This window comes from Camelus ferus, chromosome 25, assembly GCF_009834535.1.
Source record: "Camelus ferus isolate YT-003-E chromosome 25, BCGSAC_Cfer_1.0, whole genome shotgun sequence".
NCBI classification, from domain to species: domain Eukaryota; kingdom Metazoa; phylum Chordata; class Mammalia; order Artiodactyla; family Camelidae; genus Camelus; species Camelus ferus.
The window spans coordinates 25,232,138-25,252,859 of record NC_045720.1 but is presented as its reverse complement, the minus strand read 5'-3'; the positions used below and the strand labels follow the sequence as shown (position 1 = coordinate 25,252,859).

Sequence of the window (20,722 nt, the reverse complement as noted above, 5' to 3'; positions counted from 1 at the left end):
TTGTCAAAGCTGGCTAATTGACTTAGTTTGTTCACTGACTATATGAGGTCTTACCATTGTTGTTTAAGCCCCAGGTAATTTAATCGTGCTATAAACTGTAAGCTTTATCTGAATAATTAAGAATTAAATATTGTTTCACATGAAATAATATATGATGTATATATCAATATGTTGATTGCAGGGATTTTACTCTCATAACTTCAGTTTGAATGCCTATTTTCTTTGTTAAGTACTGGAGAATTCTGAAATTCAGTGTTATGATTATATATTATAAAACTAGACATATAATAAACATTTTAAAACATAGAAAGACAGTAACAAAGATGAATTTACTGAACATTCCACGTGTTTGAACTAAGGATAAATTTTTGTAGGTCTTGAGATTCATTAAGATGGAAGATAATGCCTGGAGGAATGTAAGATAAATAAGAGACAGATACAGAAAACCTGATGGAAGAAGATATAAGAAGCATCAACTGGACAGAGCAGGGAGAAGCAATCTGGATACTTGATAGAGGTGTTTTATCTACCTGTAAAAGTGGTTTAACTTGTTATAATAATACATTGGTTTTAAAGCGTGAATTTTTAAAAAATGATCTTTACATCTAAAAGTTCCTTCTTTGTTCACATACTCTTATTTTTTCCTCTCCCATTCTTTAATTCTTAATGAGTTTGTCTTTCTTCTAATTGAGAGTCTTGATTCCCACTATTACTATCAGCCTCTTCCTAGCCTCCTTTTTCTTTCTTCCTAGCTTCAGTCTGAGAGTCAGGCATTAAAGAACAGTTCAGATAAAATTAATAGTGTCCTCCATCCACTGTCATTTCATACACTAACTCCTTCTATGGGTAAGTTGTGACCCAAGGAAGGATGTTTATTTACTTTCTCACCCCCACTTCTGATTGCAAACACTAAGGTGAGGCTATTTCTTGCCATTCAAATACATGTTTTCTAAACTCAGCTGTATTCTCTGTGCTGCTCAAACCCTTGATCATTTCTAATAGGCCTTTTATTACATTTCCTGAAAAGTGTATTTCAAATCCTTCTACTTTTTTTCAAGACTAAATCTCACTCCTGTCTTCTCTCACTCTTTATATATGACCTTGTTTAATGGTTTACTATGAAGATCAAAGCCATTTAAAATGTCTCCTCCTCCTTCTTCCTCTACAGAAGTATCCTTGCCTATCTTGTCCTTGCCTTTTGTGTTGAGCTCTCTTAGTCCCTTTTCTACCTCTCTAATTGACCTTTCTCTTCTCTCTTCACTGGATTCTGTTCCTCTCCTCACCTACCAATAGATGTTCACCAATCAATATTCTATTCTTGGATCTCTATTTCTTTTTTATCTGCTTTTTTCACAAACTATCTTCCATGGCTTCAAACTTCTACACAGATGATTCCTAAGATAGAGGCATTTTTGACACTGTGTGTTTGCTTCTCTCTTGACCTCCGGATCCATATTTCTATTTGTCTTTTGAGCAGTTCCCCATGCTACCCCAAATTTCATTTAACGTTACCTAGTCTTTCGTTCCAAAACTTATGTTCTCCTTTTCTCTTACTGATCCCACTAATCTCCCTCAGTTGTCATTGTTAAAAATTAATAAAAGGCTAAATATAAGACAACTAGACTGAGGCTTTTTAATTGGTCTCTCAATTAAAAAGACAGCCTCCTGTCCTCTCTTAGTTTAATCCCATATTAACCAATTCAATAAATATTGACTAAATGTCCTCTATTTGCATGAACTTTTCTAGGCAATGGTGATATAGATGTAAGAAAATCACAACCTGCCCTGAATGTGATCACAGTCTGACAGGAGAAAGATCTATCTCATTAGTAGGTCTTCCATGATAGTTCAGGATAGCTATATCCAGATTAGTATTTTCCATGATAGAGAAAAGCCTAACTCAAGCTGGCTTAAGCAAAAAGATACGTTATTGAATCATGTAATTGAATAATCTAGGATAGAGCTTTAGGTTAAACATAATTAGGTTTCATGCAGTGTGATTAGGAATTGGTTTATCTTTTTCTTTACTCACTTGTTTTTGGCTCTACTTGGTCACAAGATGGCTAGAAACAGCTTCTCGATCTAATGTTACCAATTTAAATATAATACCAAACAGAGAAAATGCACACAATTGTTATCTTGGAGGTATGTGTCAAGTGCATTGGGAGTATGTACAGAGAACACGTTATTTCCGACAGGTAGACTTGAGGAAAGCTATTCAGAAGAAATTAACACCTGAATGAATAAAACATGTAAGAAAAAGCTTATCTGAACTAAACTTTAAGAGCTTGGTATGTCAGTTCAAAGGCTTTACCCACACCAATGTCAGTAAATGAATTCGAAAGTCTTAGGAAGGAGTCATTATTCATTCTTTTCATTTTACCTTATCTGTACAAACAAATCTTTGTGATCTAAAGGAAAGAACAGGGACCCAAGCAGGTGCATGTCTGTCTTTCACCAGCCAACATTCAGTCAGCAAGCAACCTGAGACGCTGACTCCAGCAGCTGTTACCTTTATCTGGCCCTCCCCTTCACCTGCCCAACCAATTTCAAGCCAGATGGTGTATCTGCCTCTAGGACTTCAGGGAAGAGCCATGAAAGCTGAGGCAGAGGGTCACTTCAGTTCAGATGAACCCTCAAAAGAAAACTTCCTGGAATGTGGAGTTGGTAATTCTAAGTCTTAGAAAACCTGGTAGAGAACACAGAAGGTAATTAGCCTTGCTATCAGAAGCAACATAAAAAGTCAGAGCCCTTGATCCTACATTTTTCCCCTAGTAATTTGTTATAAAGGGGTCAATTCTTCAATATTTCTTTTTAAATCTTAGATGTGGCTAATTGTTCATATCTCTCCAGTATTTAGCAAACATCAGAACGTATGTAGATCAGGTTATTGATTTAAGGATAATCCTTGTGGTACGTTTCGGGCTGTCAGAATTAGGGAGGTCATAGTACTAGGAATTGATCCTAACCCTTGGTTTTCAAAACAATAGGTCACTGAAGGTAACTGAACATATGAATGATAAAATGGTATATCTGACGAAGTGCAAACAAGCAAACAACTGACTGATTAGTCTCTACTCTTTAGCCAGGTGTGTAGGTATTCTGTGGAAAGGCCATTTAAAGACATTCCTCATATCCTAATTGATTTGAAAGGACTTTTAGAAGTGGAAGAACGTAATACTTTGCATTGCAAAGGTGTAGCAAAATTAAAGAAGGTTTGTAGGCAATATTAAATATTTCAATATTTTGTGGGTGGGTGTGAGGGTGAAAAGACTCACCAATGATTTCATGAATACGTATCACATATGTATACCTATAAAAATACATAAAAGTTTTTTGCTTCTAAATTAAAAATTTCAAAGTTGGTACTTTATCTCACATAAAACATATGAATATGAACCTAAATATATGTGGGTTGATAGCTCAGCATGATTGTTTCTAACCTACAAAAATGACAATTACATATGGTTTAATCTAATTTAATACATACATAAGTTGCTATGTCAAACTATAACAAACATATAATGTACTCTATTTGCAAATACTTTATATCTGAAGTCTTCAGTTAAATAGCTAAATGCTTTCTTTTAAAAAATCTACTATTTCTTTTCCTCATTGTCCCCTCAACTCTGGTATAAGGGGACATTGAACATTGTTTATTTGTTGCATTATTATTTTAATTATAATTTTTGTAAAAAGAATTGCTTTTACTCTCACTTAAATTCTTATGTGTATATATTTTGTCGATAATGTGTAAAATCTTAGCTATCATCTTGGTGGAACTATAAAGATCATGATCATAATAAAATGAAGTAGCATTAATTGAATACTTACTATGTGCTCAACTCTGAATTTCTTGTGCCAAGTGTGTTTTATATGCTTCATTTCACTTCATACTCACAAATATCTTAAAAGATGGATTTATCCATATATTTTTTTAAATATGAGAAAACTGAGGCTCTGAGATGCTGTCTAACTTCACCAAAACTTATAAGTAGTGGAACTCTTTAGCTATGAAGCCAAAAATCTTAACTACTTGTTACTAGCTTCTGAAATAAAGTCAACCCAAATAGAAACCCAATACATCATCTGTCACAGAATGAATCTCCAGCAATATTTATGTCAGCTGACAAGGTCCCACCTAGGTTTTAGGTGGGTCAGCACAGGTCTTAATTATGAATGGATACAGGCTCTTCTCATGGAAGTGCTAAGTATGGGAAGAATGACAGGAGGCAGAAATGACAAGAAGAAAAATTCTGAGATGAGGACAGAAGAGAGGACAGGTAACAGAATCTTCTGGGAGATGGGAGCTCTCAGCAGAAATGCTAAGCAGTGATGGCCCACAATTTCAAAAGCTAACAGAGGATTAAGAAGTAAGAGGTCCCTGAGGCACCATATTATATTTAATTATGTCTATACCCTAAAAGTATTGCTTACCAGGATTTACTTCATTAGTTTTATGTATTATTCTCAGAAGTCTAATTACTTGATCCTTCATCCTATGCAATATTTACTAGAAGCTACAAATTTAGAGGAAGTGCTAGTTGGGGAGGTGAGAGCGGGCATATGTATGTGTGTATGTGTTCATCTTCTAGAATCATGCCTGAGGACAACAAAAAACTTGATAATTAGAAGATTTTTTTGTGTGTAAGGAAAAAACAGCAAATTTTAAAAAGTAGGCAAAAAAAAGAAATGATAATAGTTTGGGCAGTATATAAAATAAGGGACAAATTATATACTTTTCAAGAGGTAGTACGTTATTATGGTGCAAATTAATTCATGCTGATGGCAATGAATTAAATCATTAGAAAAAAAGCTTTGATTTTATTTAATTGTCTCCTCTTAGAGGAATAATGGAGGAGAGGATAAAAACATTGCAGAAAATTTACCATCACAATATTTTAAAATTTTCTTAAATTTTGCTACTTAGATACATTTTAATTATCTGGAGAGTATTTTACCCATTATGTATAATTCTAGGTAAATATACACATTTTAAATAATATTGACATAAGGTACATAATGCATAAGGTACATAAATGATTAAATCCATGTGGATATGTATTAGATTGCTACGCCACAGGTGGATTGCTAATTTTATGGTAATTTTTTCCAGTGCAGAACAATGGAATGTGATGTAATTCTAAATATTTCTACTTTAGTTTTATTAGTGTATTTAAATGAATTTTCTAATGCTCCGCTAATGTGAAGTGACTCATATACATATATAACTGAATATATATTCAATGCATATTGCACTGAGAAATGAGAATGAAAAAAAATGACTAAAAGTTGAAAGTGGATTTACATACAATCTTTGTTTAATCAAGTGATCATTCATTTTTTATAAAATCCATTCCAGTGTTTTCCCTTTGAGCACCCTGATGGGAAGTTATGAGTGTTACATGACCCTTGCCATTTGTTCAGAAGGTTATTTCATTAACAAAGATATTTCAGGTGTTTCATGTGTGTTAATTTTCCATGTAATGTTTTCAGCCTGACTGGAATATATTGATTTTGAACAAAAGATTTCCCACGCATGTGGGAAGGCTTAACAGGCATCTTTTGTGCTCTATTATGAGTAGACAAATAATTGATTTCAGCCAAAGCCATTAAAAAGAGAATGAAATTCCTTGGGCAATGCTGTAAACATGAAAAGTAGTTGCCAGACGCTTTTGAAAACTGACCAGAAAAACCCCACTTCACTTTGAAGTTTTAAATAAATAAAGGCTAACTGTCATCATAGGTATGTCACTCTGATTCTTACTCTTGTAGTGAAATATACTTGAAGAACACTACATTATTACCAGCTGGGGGTATACCTGGGGTTCTACTCTGAACTTTGGGTTTCCTCAGTCATTATGAGTGACAGGAGAAGATATGGAATGATTGACAGGGGTCATAAATGTGCGAGTTGTCTAGGATGCCTGGCAAACTCTAAGGTGTGTGGTACTTTTATGTTAAGCAACCTGCCAACAGTGCTGGGACTAGAACTCGGTTGTCCTTAATCCTGTTCCGTTTTAAACCACCATACTCTGCCCTCTAGATGTCATATGTCATAGCTGCTCCAAGACACTGGTGAGGAGACCATTTCAATCTAAATCCTAGTTCTAGAGACATGGGCTGGATTAATCATGGTTGAGATTCTGTTTATTTGTGCATTTGCATGTGCTTATACGGGGTGAAAACTGGCAAACCTTCCTTTAAAACCAAATCTCCACTTAAAATTAAACCCACAGTTCAGATGAACAGTTCTAAAGGAACTCTATTTTTAAAAATAAAATGTTCACACCTAAAAATAATTGAGTACATACAAAGACATGATAAAATTAAAAGAGGTTTGACTTAATTGGTATTTAATGATTTAACTTCATCATAAGTTCAAAAATTTTATGATTTATTTACCTCTTCTTGATAGTTCACATATTAGTGTGATTCTTCACCAGAGATGGTGCCATTCAGAATGTGAATACCCAAGCCAGTGGTAGGATGAGATTCCAATGTACTTAGAAGCAGTCATGATGTTAGTATTCATTAGTTGAAAATAAATGATGAGTTCCCCTGGAAGCTAAATATGCTTTTAATCAATAATTTTAAGGCTTCTTTTCCTTTGACTTTAAGAAAACTCTTATGCTAAAAATTAACATTTTATTTATATGTATTTAAGCCTAACTGTACAGTTGAGACATTTTTCAGGGTTTTTTTCCTCCCCTCTTAAAGTATAAGATATTTCATAAGGGTTTCAGTCTATGGTTGCTGTGAAGCATACATACTGAATGATGTTAACAGAATGTTTTTTCCTTACTTCTCTCTTAATAATTATAGGTACCAGTACAAAATACCATAGCTTATCTATAATTAGTATCCACTGTCCCATTTTGTTCCTGGACTTAGAAAATAAATTGTTGAATTTGACTTGAGTGTGGATGAGTCCAGGAAATGACTTGGTTAAAATTCTATTCAAAATATTTTGCGCTTTTTTGCTTTAGCCAACCAGGCCATAAAAGCATGAGAGAAGAAGGAATGGAGTTTGTTCACAGTAATGTTGGAACATCAAGGCAACACTCTTTTTTCAGGGCCTTTAGTGCTGGTATCTTCCAGGCCCAGCTGGAACCAAGGGATATTCCTTTGCATTTCAGATACTCTAGTTTCTGAAACTGAAACTCTAATTCCAAGAGAATTAACCACAAAATTTCAGATCTCCCCCAAAAGATGTGGTTTAGAAACAGTTCATGGGAGAGGTCAAGAACTGTATTATTTTTTATTTTGTTATCATTAGTTTGGCTATCTGCTATTCACACAATTTTTTGTTTTACAGAAATTGTGACTTTTCAAAAGGCAGATAAAATGCTCCATCAAAAAGGAGAAATGCACCATTTCCAAAAATAAATAGTCACTTTCCCCTTAAGCCATCAGGTTTTACGAAAGGAAGTGCTAAAAGTGTGGTTCATTTTAAGGAAATTGTAAATGTTTGACATATAATTTTCTGTCAAGATAAAACATTTCCCTCATTAAATGGAAACAAGTGCTCACTGTAGTTTCAGCAGATGACTTCCTGTATTTTTCTTTCTCTTTCTATCTAATGTTAAACTGTGTATTACAAGTAGTCAACGAAAAACCAAATATTTTACTAAGTCAATAAAAATGGTATTTTCTATTTTTATCAATGTTTATGTAAGTGACATTCAAAAAGTTTTAATTTCCTCCCATCACTTGTGATGTTTTTAAGAGTCATTCTTAACTCAAGGGACTTGCAGGAGTTCAAACCATCTCATCCCTTGACTGAATGATTTACTTCACAAACTCAATAGACACTGCATGGGAGGTAAATTCCTTTCAGATGGTAGAATTATTCTGAGAACAGAGCCAAATGTCCCCTCAGCACTGGAAAGGAAGCAAATGCCTCATTTCCCCTTTTCAGAAGGCCAGAAGACTGAAAATAATGATCAAACGTTCCGTACCACTGCAATCAGCCTCTGGGAAAGACACTTCAAACCAAATAATTTAGATCACTTTAAAAAGTCGTAGTAGCAGTCATTATGTATTTCAGATGATGTGACAGAAGCTTTAAAATGAACTTCATAGAAGCTCCTCCCGATTTGAAATTTGTATACTTCATATTAAGGAACTAAATATGTAAACATACTCATGTCTTTTGGTATTTATTTTTAAGTTTCTCTTATTCCTCTCTACCCTGTGTGCCTCCCTACCCCAAAATGTTATCTACTCTTTCACATCAAGTTTCTTGGATGTGGGTAGACAACATGTTATGCTCTTACTTCCTCTTACTCCTTTTAGTCTTCCATCTATGCAGTTGAGCCCTACACTTCACTCAAACTCTCCCTACAGAAGCTCACATCCCAGTTTCAAAGTTTACCTCAGTCTGGTTTTACATTTGACCTTCCTGCTTATTTGCCTCTAAAATAAGACCCTTCATAACAATCTTTTCACCCTGCCGTAACCCTTATTTTGGTCTCTTTTTTATCTGCCCCTTAAAGAACTCTCAATTTTCTGTTTTTGATTTTACATTCTTATTATTTTTAAATGGGTTCATAATATAGTATGTAATTTCTATATTTTATGTATTTCTGTAATTTATGTCTCTAAATCCTCTAAAATTGTACATAGACTTGCACCTGGGTATTCGTATTAAGTGAGAAAGAAAGGTAGGCTAGGTTTTATCAGATTCTTCAATTTATCTATAACCTTCCCTCCCCCACCCCTGCAAATGATTGAGTCATTGCTCTATACGCATCTTTAATGATTTCATTTGCTGCATGGATTTACCACTTGTCTCCTCTAAGAACACACCAATCTAATATGGTCATCCAGATTTCGCTCCTGAATTCCAGACTCCTAGTCCCCTGCCTTCCAGATTCTAATTGTCCCACAAATACCTTAGTCAGTCTCCCCAAAGCCAAGTTTTTCCCCTTAAGCCTGTTTCTCTTCACATGTTGCTAATTTTGAGGAATATCATCAAAACCCTCTGTTACTCAACCCAGAAAACTGGGAGTTATAAATATAATTGATTCTGCATCTAATAAGTGATAATTTCTTGTTGATTCTAATTCTTCTTTGTTCACAAATTTCCCCTCCACCTGCCTTTCATGTGTCCTGGTTTGGTCCTGACCTCAGCATTTCCCTCCTAGAAGATCCTTTTGAGAAATGGATGAAAACCACCATCAATTCTATCTTTTCTCCCCATCATAGTATAGTGGATAATGTAGACTCAAAAACCAGGCTCCATGGGTTCAAATCTCAGCTTGCTCACTTGCTAGCAGTGTAGTATTTTGAAATTATTTACTTTTTGTGCTTAATTTCCTTATTTGTCATATAAGGTTAATAATAGCACTTAACTTATAGAATTGTTATCAGAATTAAATGAGTTAATATATGCAAAGGGCTCAGAAGATTGGCTTGTACTAAATGTTTGTTAATATTTTAATAATAGCAAAAAACATCCATCTAGTCCCTATGTTTCCAAGCTTATCAACTTTCCAATACATTGTTCCATATTGTGACTGGAGTGATTTTTCTAAAATGCAAATGTCACCACTGTCCTTATGTATTGACAATGACTCTTTATTGCTTTCATGGAAAAATGCAGGTACTTTGATCTCCCCCATTTACCTTTCTAACCTCATCTTTCACAGTTCTGCTACCTTTGATTCTGAGAATTAGGTTATGCATTTAGGTTTACATCCCCACACTCATTCTCGTGACTCCGAGCAAACATACATGTTGTTTATGCTCTCTGGAGTAGCCTCTGCTTCCTTCATTTTGAAGACTGAGCCACTATTTCCTCATTAGAGCCATCATGCCTAAGTTTTAATCCTCGATCAACCCTTTCCAGCTATTTAATCTTGGGCAAATTACTCAAGTTGCCTGTAGAATTTATAAAATAGAGCTAACTGTAGTAGTTCCCTCATACTGTTACTGTGAGGACTAAGTTAATAAACATAAAGCTTAAGCAATACCTGAATTATAATAAGCATTCAACAAAATCCTTAAGAAGACTCTACAGATGCTGGATTCTTTCCTCATTCTTCTGTCTTAACCATGATTTTAATATTCCTCCTGTGTGTTTCATTAGTCCCTGGCACCCTGGCCTCACCTCTAGCAAACTATAGAATATAATTGTTTGCCAGTTTCTTTCCCCACCAAATTCTAGTTTCCTTGAAGCCACAGACAGTATATCTTTTCGCTCTTCCCAGCGGTCTGAACAATTTCTGGCATATTATAGAAACTCATCAAATATTTTTAAAATAAAAAAATGGATGACTATCCTTATCCCCAGAAGAGAATCTGAAACAATAGTTGCTGTATAACTAATTTTTGAATGAATGATAAATTTATGAATCATATCTTGGTGTAGGAGGAGTGTGTTCCAAGCTGATTTGGACAGCAAGCCAGTCAGCCAATGTAATTTTATAATGGAGGCTAAATACTACTTTCTTTTCATTTTTTTTTCTTTCTTCTTTTTTATGGTTTGTTAGTAATTAAATTCTTGATCATACAATACAATGTTTGTCTCATGTGTGCTCAAGGCACGTGATAATGCTTTAATCACCTCTGAAAGAGATGACTGCTTAATGTGGATAGTCACTGTACCTGATAATCCTCCTCCAAAGAATTCCAAATCTTGTTTCCATGCCATTATCAATGTAACTTATTTAATTCCCACAATGACTATGAATGCCAAAAACATGAGGCAATCAGCTAAGCTTTGACTCTGTGGTAACACTGAGAGCAGTATTTCTTTAGCGGTAATGTTACTAAGAATAAATGTGACCCAGTATTTGCAAACAAAGGTTGGACAAAAATCAGTGTGTTACCTGAAGTCTTACAAAAGAGATGCAATTCAGTTTGTAATGACTATTTGCCTAAGATACCACTATTGCCTGTTCAGAACAAGAAGAGGAAGGTTTGCTGAATTATTTCGGAAAATGTGTTTATTAATTGCACTTGGCTTAGATGTATCTCATGACATTAGATGTTTTAGTAGGAAAAGTTCTGTGAAACTAAGCAAAAATACTCCCTATATGCAAAGATAGATTTACAGTTCCTGGGCCAAATACATGTTTGGGGAAAGAATAAATTTCTAGCTAACACTTCCTAGGAATGCTTTTATCATATAACTTTCGTGAGTTACAAGCACTTCAGAAAACATAAAAATAGCTACAATTTTTTTAGCATTTACTACGAATAGGCACTGATGCTATGTGTTTTGTACAAACCTGTTTTACTTCTTACCACCAACTCATCAGGTATATATTATGATTCCATTTTAAAGATTAGAAAACTGACGCTAAGAGAAGGGGTTTGGATGACTGTACAGCACTGTATTCAGACATTTTCTAAGAAAGAAATTTCACTTACAGATGACACTTAATAAATTTGTATTTAGCTGACTTGTTGATTGGAGGAAAAGGAAAGGACTAATGTTTAGTGAATCACTATGTCATGTGTTTTTATTTTTATATGCAGTATCTAATTTAATCCTCTCCCTATTATTGATACAATTATACTGACTTTATAAATGATGAAACAGCTTCATAAAGATTAAAGTAGTTGCTAGTGACAGAAAAAAACACTAGAAATTTTTTCTCTTGCCTTCTAGTATTACATTCAGGTTGTTTCCATAAATGACTGATTGAGTCAAATCAGAACTAGAGGACTCTTAAGGTCAATAAAAATGCTTGGCTTTTGGGGACACAAATAAACTTATTTTACAAAACAGAAGCAGACTTACAGACATAGAGAATAAACTTATGGTTACCAGCGGGTAAACGGGGTGGGAAGGGATAAATTAGGAATTAGAAATTTCCATTTCTTGGGGAGTGATGGAAATTTCAGCTATCTTGATTGTGGTGGTGGTTTCATTGGTGTATATATACATCTATCAAAATTCATTAAATTGTACATCTGAAATATATATAGTTTACTGTACAGGAGTCATACCACAATAAAGGTGTTAAACATTTTTGGCTTTTTGGATTATGACATAGTTTATAATGTTTTTGGAAAATCTTTCAGAAGACTACCTTTGTATTTTTAAAATATACATTTTAGAAAATTGATGTATTTATTGTGATGTATTGATTTAGGCAATTTTGCATATATTTAAATTTAAAAATAGAAAATTTATGTATAATCTTTGATAAATAATAAATCTACTTGATAGATGAATTTTTGGTTATAAAGGTAGAGAGAGGTTTTACTTATGTGTTTTAGAATCAGAATAAAATAAAAGTTTATTTTAGTAGCTGATATTTAATCTAGTATTATGCTATTAGTCATTTAAAATTTTAAATTCACCATACCTAAAGACTAGGGTGCCAGTTAAACTGAAGATATACAGAGAATTAAAATCTTGATGGAAAACTTGGTGAGAGGCATTTTCCATTTATGTGTCTCTTATGAGTTCTTAAATGACCAAGTACTTAGTAATATACTTAACTGTGGGATTAAATAAAATAAATAGATTAACAAGAAGCAAATAAAATCTATGGTTATGAGAGTACAGAACCCATTGGATAATAGGGCAATAGGCTTACATTAGGACTGCAAATTCTATAGTTAAATCAGGATTTATTTTAGGATTTTAGCATTAAAAAGAAAAAATATAACTAGAGGCCTGAAGTATTGGACAATTTCTGTCTCAGTAGTATTTCTGTGTCAGTAGTAAATAATATGATATATTCTATGCTATATCACCAAATAGTCATAGTTACTTTTCTCACACCCTGAGAGGCTGCTATAGGTAGCATCTATCAAGAGTGCCACCATAATCGTTCAATAAATGTTTCTTGAATTGAACAGATGTTTCACCGTCTGATGTTGCACCCAAAGTCCAAACCTAGCCAGGAATTTTAATTTTGAAGTCACCCTCCCACCTCTAAAAGTTTAAGGACATATTTATTGGACAAATATTCAGAAAAGAAGTGAAACTGCGATAAGTAGGCAGACATATGAGCTCTGTGAGAATCACCAGGGTTTGATATTTCTAACATCATAAAAGAAAAACTACTCCACTCCATGTACATTAAGTCTCAGGATGATAAGAAAAATATGTTTTTAGTCTTTGTCCAAATATATTTGGTTTAATATGAGAATAGATATGTCTCATATTAATACTTAATTTCTAAATACTCATGAGCTCTATTAAAATTCTCTGGCAAAATTCTACCATTCTTTCCTTCCAGTGGACTCTAACTCAAGGTTTTGGCAGTCTCTGACTGATTAGCAGGTTTTTTCCTTCCCAATCACATTTCTGAGCACACCCAAATGGAGCTCTGGGAACTCACTGTTTAAAAAATATCCTTTACAAAGTATATTAAGGGCTTGTTTAGACTATCTAAAGAAGATATAACTGAAGGTAATGGAGTGTAATAGAGAAATGTGAAATGTCTTTAAAACAAGAGCACTTAATGTGGCGTTATCCTCTATATTCATATCTATATATGAAAGTATGGAATTGAGCTATTTTTTCATATAGCTCAAGTATACTATTAAATTAAAGGAGCCTCTACATTATTTATATTGCATAGGCACACTGAACCATTGAATGGACAATCACATAAGCCACAACTTAATGACAACCATAACTTTCCAATGTAAGTGGTGTTCTCTTTCAGTCATCGCCATTTACCATTGTACATTCACTCAGAAAAAGGCTAATTAGCCAGCAGAACTACAGAAGATGAACTTAAGCTCCAAACTTTGAAGAGTTCTCCAGAGGCTCAGGAGAGGTTCTACTTGAAGCAGACAAGTGCACACAGAGGCATTTATTAAATAATTGGTGGGTGGATGGATGGATAGATGGATGTCTTCTAAAAGGTCAAAGGCCTGCCATAATCCCAATGGTTAAATGGCTCAAGATACTCTAGTAATATTAAAAATTTGCATTTCCACTGTCATGAAGACATCCACGAATGGGCCTATATGCACATAATTTAGGTTAGGTCTTCTCTGCACAGGACTGTGTAAGTAATCTTGATACAGACTTTCAATAACAAATATTTTTTCTCCCTCATAATAGTTAATAGGAACACCCATATCTCCTTTTCTCTGCAGGCAACTCTTCTGTCTCCTCCTCTACAAAAGAAATAGTTTTAAAATGGGAGCTGTCCTAAAATTCTCCTCAGCACTCTAAACTAATCTGTAACATTGACTAATTTCTATCCTGTATAGTTAAGTGTCTAACACCACAATACCAGTTATTTATCCATAACAATATAGTAGATTTTATCTAAGGCTAAAAATACCAAGAAAAAAAGAAGTGAGAAAGTTCTTTTAAGAAGATATTGTGAATTTGCAAATTCAAGACTTTGATACTTTCTCTAAAGCTAAAAACATGAGAAAATTGTCAATACAAACTTCATGAAATACTTCTAAGAATAAAGTTCTTTTGCTGCTTCTACACAGCAATTAATGCAACTTAGAAAGTTACACTGAATATTTACTTGCTCCATATGAAATAAAATTATTTACTATACCAAAGAGAGTAAGAAATTCTTACCACCTTCTTTAGTGCAGAGGTTGACGAGGTTATGCACTGTGTCCATCAGCTCCAGCTGCTGCTTCTGAAGGACACTGTTATTGTTGGTGGCTCTGTTCAACTGTTTCTCCAGTTCCTGGATTATATACGTTTGACGAGTAACCAAGCCTTGAAGATTCTCTTTCTCTTCCTTTAAGGTGTCTAATTCTTCTTTGTGCTTTCCCTCCATTTCTAAGATTTTATGTTCTAATAAACTACAAGGAAGTGAAGATAAGATTTAGTTTTAAAAATGCTATACAAAAAAACTGTGATTCAACCAGTTCTTGAGTTTGTTTAAAGTTAGAAATTTTAGTTAGGTTTTTCACCATGAAAATATTTTTAAGTGAGAGACTCAGAAAAAAAAATATATATGTGTGTATATACACACACATATACACATATATAGGTATATACACACACACACATACATTCACATGTATGTATTTTTAAAAACAGGAGTTACATATATAGCATGTCAAATGAAGAATTATTAGATTACTTGCTGTCAGTGTAATGTTTGTTTCCTAAATACAATTTATTTCCTGGGGTGTATCTTATATCCAGAGTAGCTAACTTGGACTCTAGAGAAATTATAGTCTAATTTTCATTAAGAAATAGGTCTAATAAGAAACAGAAAGCAAAATAGTTCAGAAAAAAAAAGTATGAACAAAATATAGACACTATTTTTTATTTACTTTGCTTCATTCATCTGGGATTCTTAAAACATTAACAGTGATTAACAACAGTTTTGTGAGGTCAAGGAATATCATATTGATGCAGAAACCACAGGATCAGAAAGTAAGCTATCTAAAGTCACAATGAATTTAATTTCTTGGGATTTTTGATACCTGATCCTGTATTGTAACCAGTAGCTTACTTTATCTTCACTCTAAGCTTCAGGATAAGGACTAAATGCACTGCAAGTTCCTATCTCACTGAATAACTGGTTCTGAAAAGGAAGACACATTAGGCTGGTGGTACAGTCTTACAAAAGGACTTAGGGAGCTTTGCTCAGGGTAATGCTGTCTTCATTTGAGAACCTTCCTTCTCTCAGAACTTGTCACAGGATACTCCCCTCGCATATTGCACATTAACAATGATAGACAATGCAGGAGCACTCTAGGATCCTAGCAACTGACTGGAAATAAAAAGCATTTACATTTTATAGAGTGTATAATATATACTAGTATTCCTCAGAGAAAAGCCTTATTCAGTTTTCTTAGTTCCATTTTCAGAAGGTTCAACAAGTCCTTAGTTTACAAGGTGTTATTCAAATGTAACATACCAGACTGGGCACTTAATTTACCTTGGAGAAATATAGCACTGAATCATTCCTATAAGTTTTCAAAAAGGGGACTCTAGGGAGTGTTTTAAACTTAATACTTAAGTCATAAAATAGAGCATGTTTGAAGAGCCAAATTTTCCAACTCCACATATTAGGGAACAAGCTAGAATACCTGAAGGTCCTTTATACAGATTAAGAAGTGTGGAGAGAACTGCTCATGGTAATTCCAGATCTTTGCCGACATACTTGTCCTCCAAGAGAATATGGCCTAGAATAGGAAAGGTAAGTTGCCCACTGAACCAAGCTTGAAAAACACTGGGATGCTTCTAAGTGTAAGACCTTACTAATTTACAACACCTTTGGTAGCAGGCCCAGATTCACATATGAAAATTTCACATTAAGACTCATTTGGGGCAGCTCTGTGACTTCTACAAGATAAGAAAAGTCACACTTTTGAGTTGCTTTCATTTTACAGGACAGTGAAAAGATCTCTGCCCTGATTGATCCTTAAGAAAACTCAATTTGGATAAATCCTGGGTATAATGTTTGGGGAAAATGTGATGGTCATTTATATTTTTTTAAAGCAGAAAATGAAAAATTTAGGCTAGGAAGTCAGAGTAACATAAGAGATAATATTTCTAAAAGAGTAGGATGATTCATTGTCTTTTAGCATTTTCTTCTGTGTCAATAACTTGCTCCTGGAAAAGCTAGTAGTTAGAAAAACCAACAAAACTAAATTAAACTAAACACCTTTTTTTTTTTTTTTTGGTAAAAAGTTTATACCACCCACTGGTTAAGTGATTAGTGTACTTGCTGTGGATGTCAGAGGAGGTTTTCTCTGTAACTATTAATTTTTGGCCTTCAGATCTGAGAATTAACCTCAACCGATGCCTTAGTTCATTCTCAGTTTACTTTTTAATTATTTGTGTTTCTCTTTCTAGGGTAATGATCAGATGTAAATGCCCATAAAACAAAGTCAGTTAACTTATGAGAAAATTTCCTTTAAATTTACTAAAGTTATAGTATACTTACTACCCAAGAAATTTAGAATTAACTGTTAAAATGACAATAATGTAAAGAGTAACATTTGGATGATATAGTCATAAAATACTGGATAGAAATTCTCAATTACCATTTTGTTCCTGAAATAAGATGAGCACTGGCCTTTCAGTTTTCCTAATTAGTAGGTAATGTTCTGGTAAGGAAAATATCATGCTATAGTTAAATTACTTGTATTAGTTGCTAAGTGCCAATAGAACTTTCAGCACTACATGAAATATAAATGACACTATTCCTACCCTAAGGTTTTATTTTTAGAGAAAAAAACCCTCAAATGAAAAACAGCAGCTATAAGACATTTCTGATTCAGACATAATACTTTTTATTTTTCATCAGCACTTTCTACTTTTGATGCATTCTTTGTTTAAGAAGACATGTACTTAAGATGGCTAGAATCTAAGATGTCAGTAAAGGAGTTTTGTTTGTTTGTTTTGTTTTTCAGGATAATTTCGAAAGAGCTGACAATGGAAAGTTGATCAAAGAAGTACTGCTGCCAAAGGAAACAAATCTGAGCACTGGCTTGTGGAAGAAAAGGCCTGCGATTCCTGAGTAAAAGGAATATACATTTAGCATTGGAAACAGTGTTCATTGTCATAAATCACCAAACACCCTTTAATGCACTATGACTACCAGGTATCAAAACAAAAAACATAGCCTGTCATCTTAAAACTGATATTCATGTAAAGTAAAGAAGGGATTGCTCACAGAAGTAAGAAGCCTGCTCCGCATCACAGACATCTTGCAGGATTTGGAATGAGATTTTTGCATGAAAAAATAATATGCATGAAGACTATGCAAATGGGAAACATGTCACACCATTTCCCAAATGGCAAGTCTTTACCAGTCTTCCAGTCATTTTCTCATCTCATTTCTTCACTTGGAGTCTCTTTAGTAACTTTTGTACTGTAGTAATTTTCTATTAATTTTATTTACTAGGGATACCCTTTATACTATTGACAACTTTTCAGACTTCTTCAGCAAAACTGGTACCTTTTAACATTGTTCATCCCTCCCTTTCATCTTCTCTTCATATTTAGCTTCCAAAATCACTATCCTCTATCTATCTTTTTTCTTTGATACTTCTCATCCATTGGTTATTATCTACTTGGGAAGTCAGCCCTTCTTCACTGTTTCCAAACTGGTTTGAATTCAAAACTCTTCTGCCAGAAAATAGTCATGTACTATCTCTACTTACTAATCACATTGTGGCATTACACCATTTCAGTTGTGTAGCATTTTAAAAGCCTTTCTTCCTTTGATTCTTAAAGTAATAAAGTGATATATAGTGAATAGATGTTACAAGCCCCAGTTTATATAGGTATATCAAAATAGCTTGTACAAAATTGTGCATATACTGTGTCAGAACCAAAATAGAAAGCCATGTCTTCTCACTTGTCAGACTAGAAAGCTGCCCATATCAACCCAGTGCTGTGAAAACTAGCATTAGAGTCTCACCTCTTTGATTTAGTATAACATAATTTCTACCTAGTTCCACCCACTTATATTTTGCCAAGAATCAAGGCATCATCTTAACATCTCTTTAATATTTGCTGCTCTCCATCTGGTTATTTTTAGGAGCTTGTCTTTCACAATATTTCAACCTATCCATCTTTTCCACATATAAAAACAAAATTTCTTTGCTAAGCCAGTTTTTTTAAAAATCTAAACTGAGATTTTCTTAAGCACCACTGTGTCTTAACCCTTCTGTCATTAAATTTAAATTTCTTATTCAGTATATTAATCAAATCTCATTCTGTCTTGAAGCCTTTTATTCATTCTCTTACATTTTCCCTATTCAGATCAGTTAGAAGAGGCCGTCTCAGCTGGGCACAGAGACTTCTATATCCAAAGGTTGATCTGGAGGACAACATGACAGCTCCAGTGTCCTAAATTCAATAGGCAAAGTAGTCATAATTTCCCTGATGATGACCTTCAGCAGCAAGTTTAGTTTAGGTTTAATGCATAATCCAAAACCTGTATGCTGATTCCAAACTCCAGTGCACTGTTTTCTAGAATATATCAGTATATATTTATCAGGCATTCCATTATTAAGAGTTCCATTGTCAGGTTTGGGGGAAGCCTAAATTAAATAAACAGTTTTATAATGATGCATCCTTCAGGATTACTGTTCCATGGAACAACAATTTATGTAACTGTGCACCTAAATCTATTTAAATTGAGCTAGAAATCCAAGGACAGAGTTTCTCACAGAATTCTCAGTACTTCTTTTTCCCATATTTCTGGAAACACTTTGAGAAGAGCCATGCATAGAAGTTTGGCACTTAACTTCTAGTCTGAGGCAGAGGTGCACTTTAATGAAGAATAAAATAAACAAAATAATCTAGGTCTTGAACTTCAGTAAAAGGTTCTAATTGAGTATATATAAAGCCCTATTTGAAGTTTTTGGTTGACTTTTCCCCCTCATTTTCACAGTCTGCCTCCTCCAACATATCTTATTGAAAATATTTCAAATCATTGAATACATCTTGAAAGTTTCACAGTAAAAGCTCTCTTTTAAATTGTTTCCCATAATAGAGTTCTTAACATAGCAGCAAATGAATTCAAAGCTGTGACATTGTCTAAGCTCTATGTGTTAATATAGCCCTCAAATGAGGAGGAAGATGTCGAAAATATAGAAACCTTCTCATTTTTATCTGTCTGAACCCCCTTACAGTTGCTTTAATTTTTAAATTATTTTAATCTGTATAGCAGCAACATGTGTTACAAATATGAGTTTTAAAGAATGATTTTTCCCCACTCAAACAAGGGCATAGTAAATTCAGGTTAAATTTCTACTTGAATTTTCTAACTTGAACACAGTAAGTTTTCTCTTAAAATATGACTTTAAATATTTCTGTAATTCAAATGTGGAACAGAAGCATAGATCACTACAAGCAAACACTGGCAAACAGATTAAAGTTTGGGTAAATAAGATTAAGCTAAATACACTGTCAAAGCCATAAGCCAACGGAAAAAAAATATACTTCATGACATGAAAGTGTAATACTTCTCTAAAAAAAAGGATTGATCAATAAATGACAAACTACAAAGTTTTAATATCCATCAAAGAGCTCATATGAGGTAATAAAGCAAAGATAAACAATCTAATAGAAAAATGAGAAATATATATGAATGGGTTAGTCACAGAAGAAGAATGCAAATGGTCAATAACCATGAAAAGATGAAAATATAACCTCTCAGGTAGATAAGATTAATAAAACGACTAGCAAGGTTTGGGGAAGTTAGAAAGCCTATGGGTTTCTAATTTGAGGAGAATGTAAAATTCACAGATAATTTGTCAATATCTATGAAAAATTAAAATAATCACATAAAAGGTTCTACTAAGTTGTAAGTTTTAGTGCATCTACAACAATGAATGAAGTATATCTTTATATAGTTACATGTGCAATATATCCATGATATATTATTATAAAGTAGAAATAAACTCAGGATTTAAAAAATAGTTACAATCTATACACATACACATATATGATATAAATATGTACTTGTGCATGTGTATAATTGTATATAGGTGTGTATCTCTGAAGCACATAGATAAATCTGCACCCTCCACACACACATGTGTATCTTAGTATATTCATTAAAAAGTCTGGAGGAATAGGCACCAGACTGCTAATCTGTTAATGACAATTCTCTGCAGGGGGTGGAGTAATACGGAATTAGGGACTTTAACTTTTTTTTTTCCCCTCTGCCCGATGCCACATGTGGCCCCTCCCTGCCACACCCTGGAGGCCACTGGGCTAGGGACTTTAAGTTTTAATTTATGTGCTTCTATATAGTTTAGTATTTAGATCAGTTAAATTTTTCTTTTTTTATTA

At 33.7% G+C, this 20,722-nt stretch overlaps 1 protein-coding gene across 2 annotated transcripts in view; it reads right to left on the bottom strand.

Moving 5' to 3' along the window:
* The window catches only part of LOC102515455 (angiopoietin-1), an 84,146-nt gene that overhangs the window by 54,241 nt on the left and 9,183 nt on the right, over window positions 1–20,722 (bottom strand). The window contains exons 2-3 of one of the 2 annotated variants that reach the window (XM_032467640.1): window positions 14,818–14,822; window positions 14,522–14,754 (exon numbers count right to left, since the gene is read on the bottom strand). In XM_032467640.1, the coding sequence (XP_032323531.1) occupies window positions 14,522–14,729 (208 nt within the window). In that variant the 5' untranslated portion in view covers window positions 14,730–14,754; window positions 14,818–14,822. The remainder of the gene's footprint in view (window positions 1–14,521; window positions 14,755–14,817; window positions 14,823–20,722) is intronic. The other variant, XM_032467641.1, reaches the window with a different exon arrangement.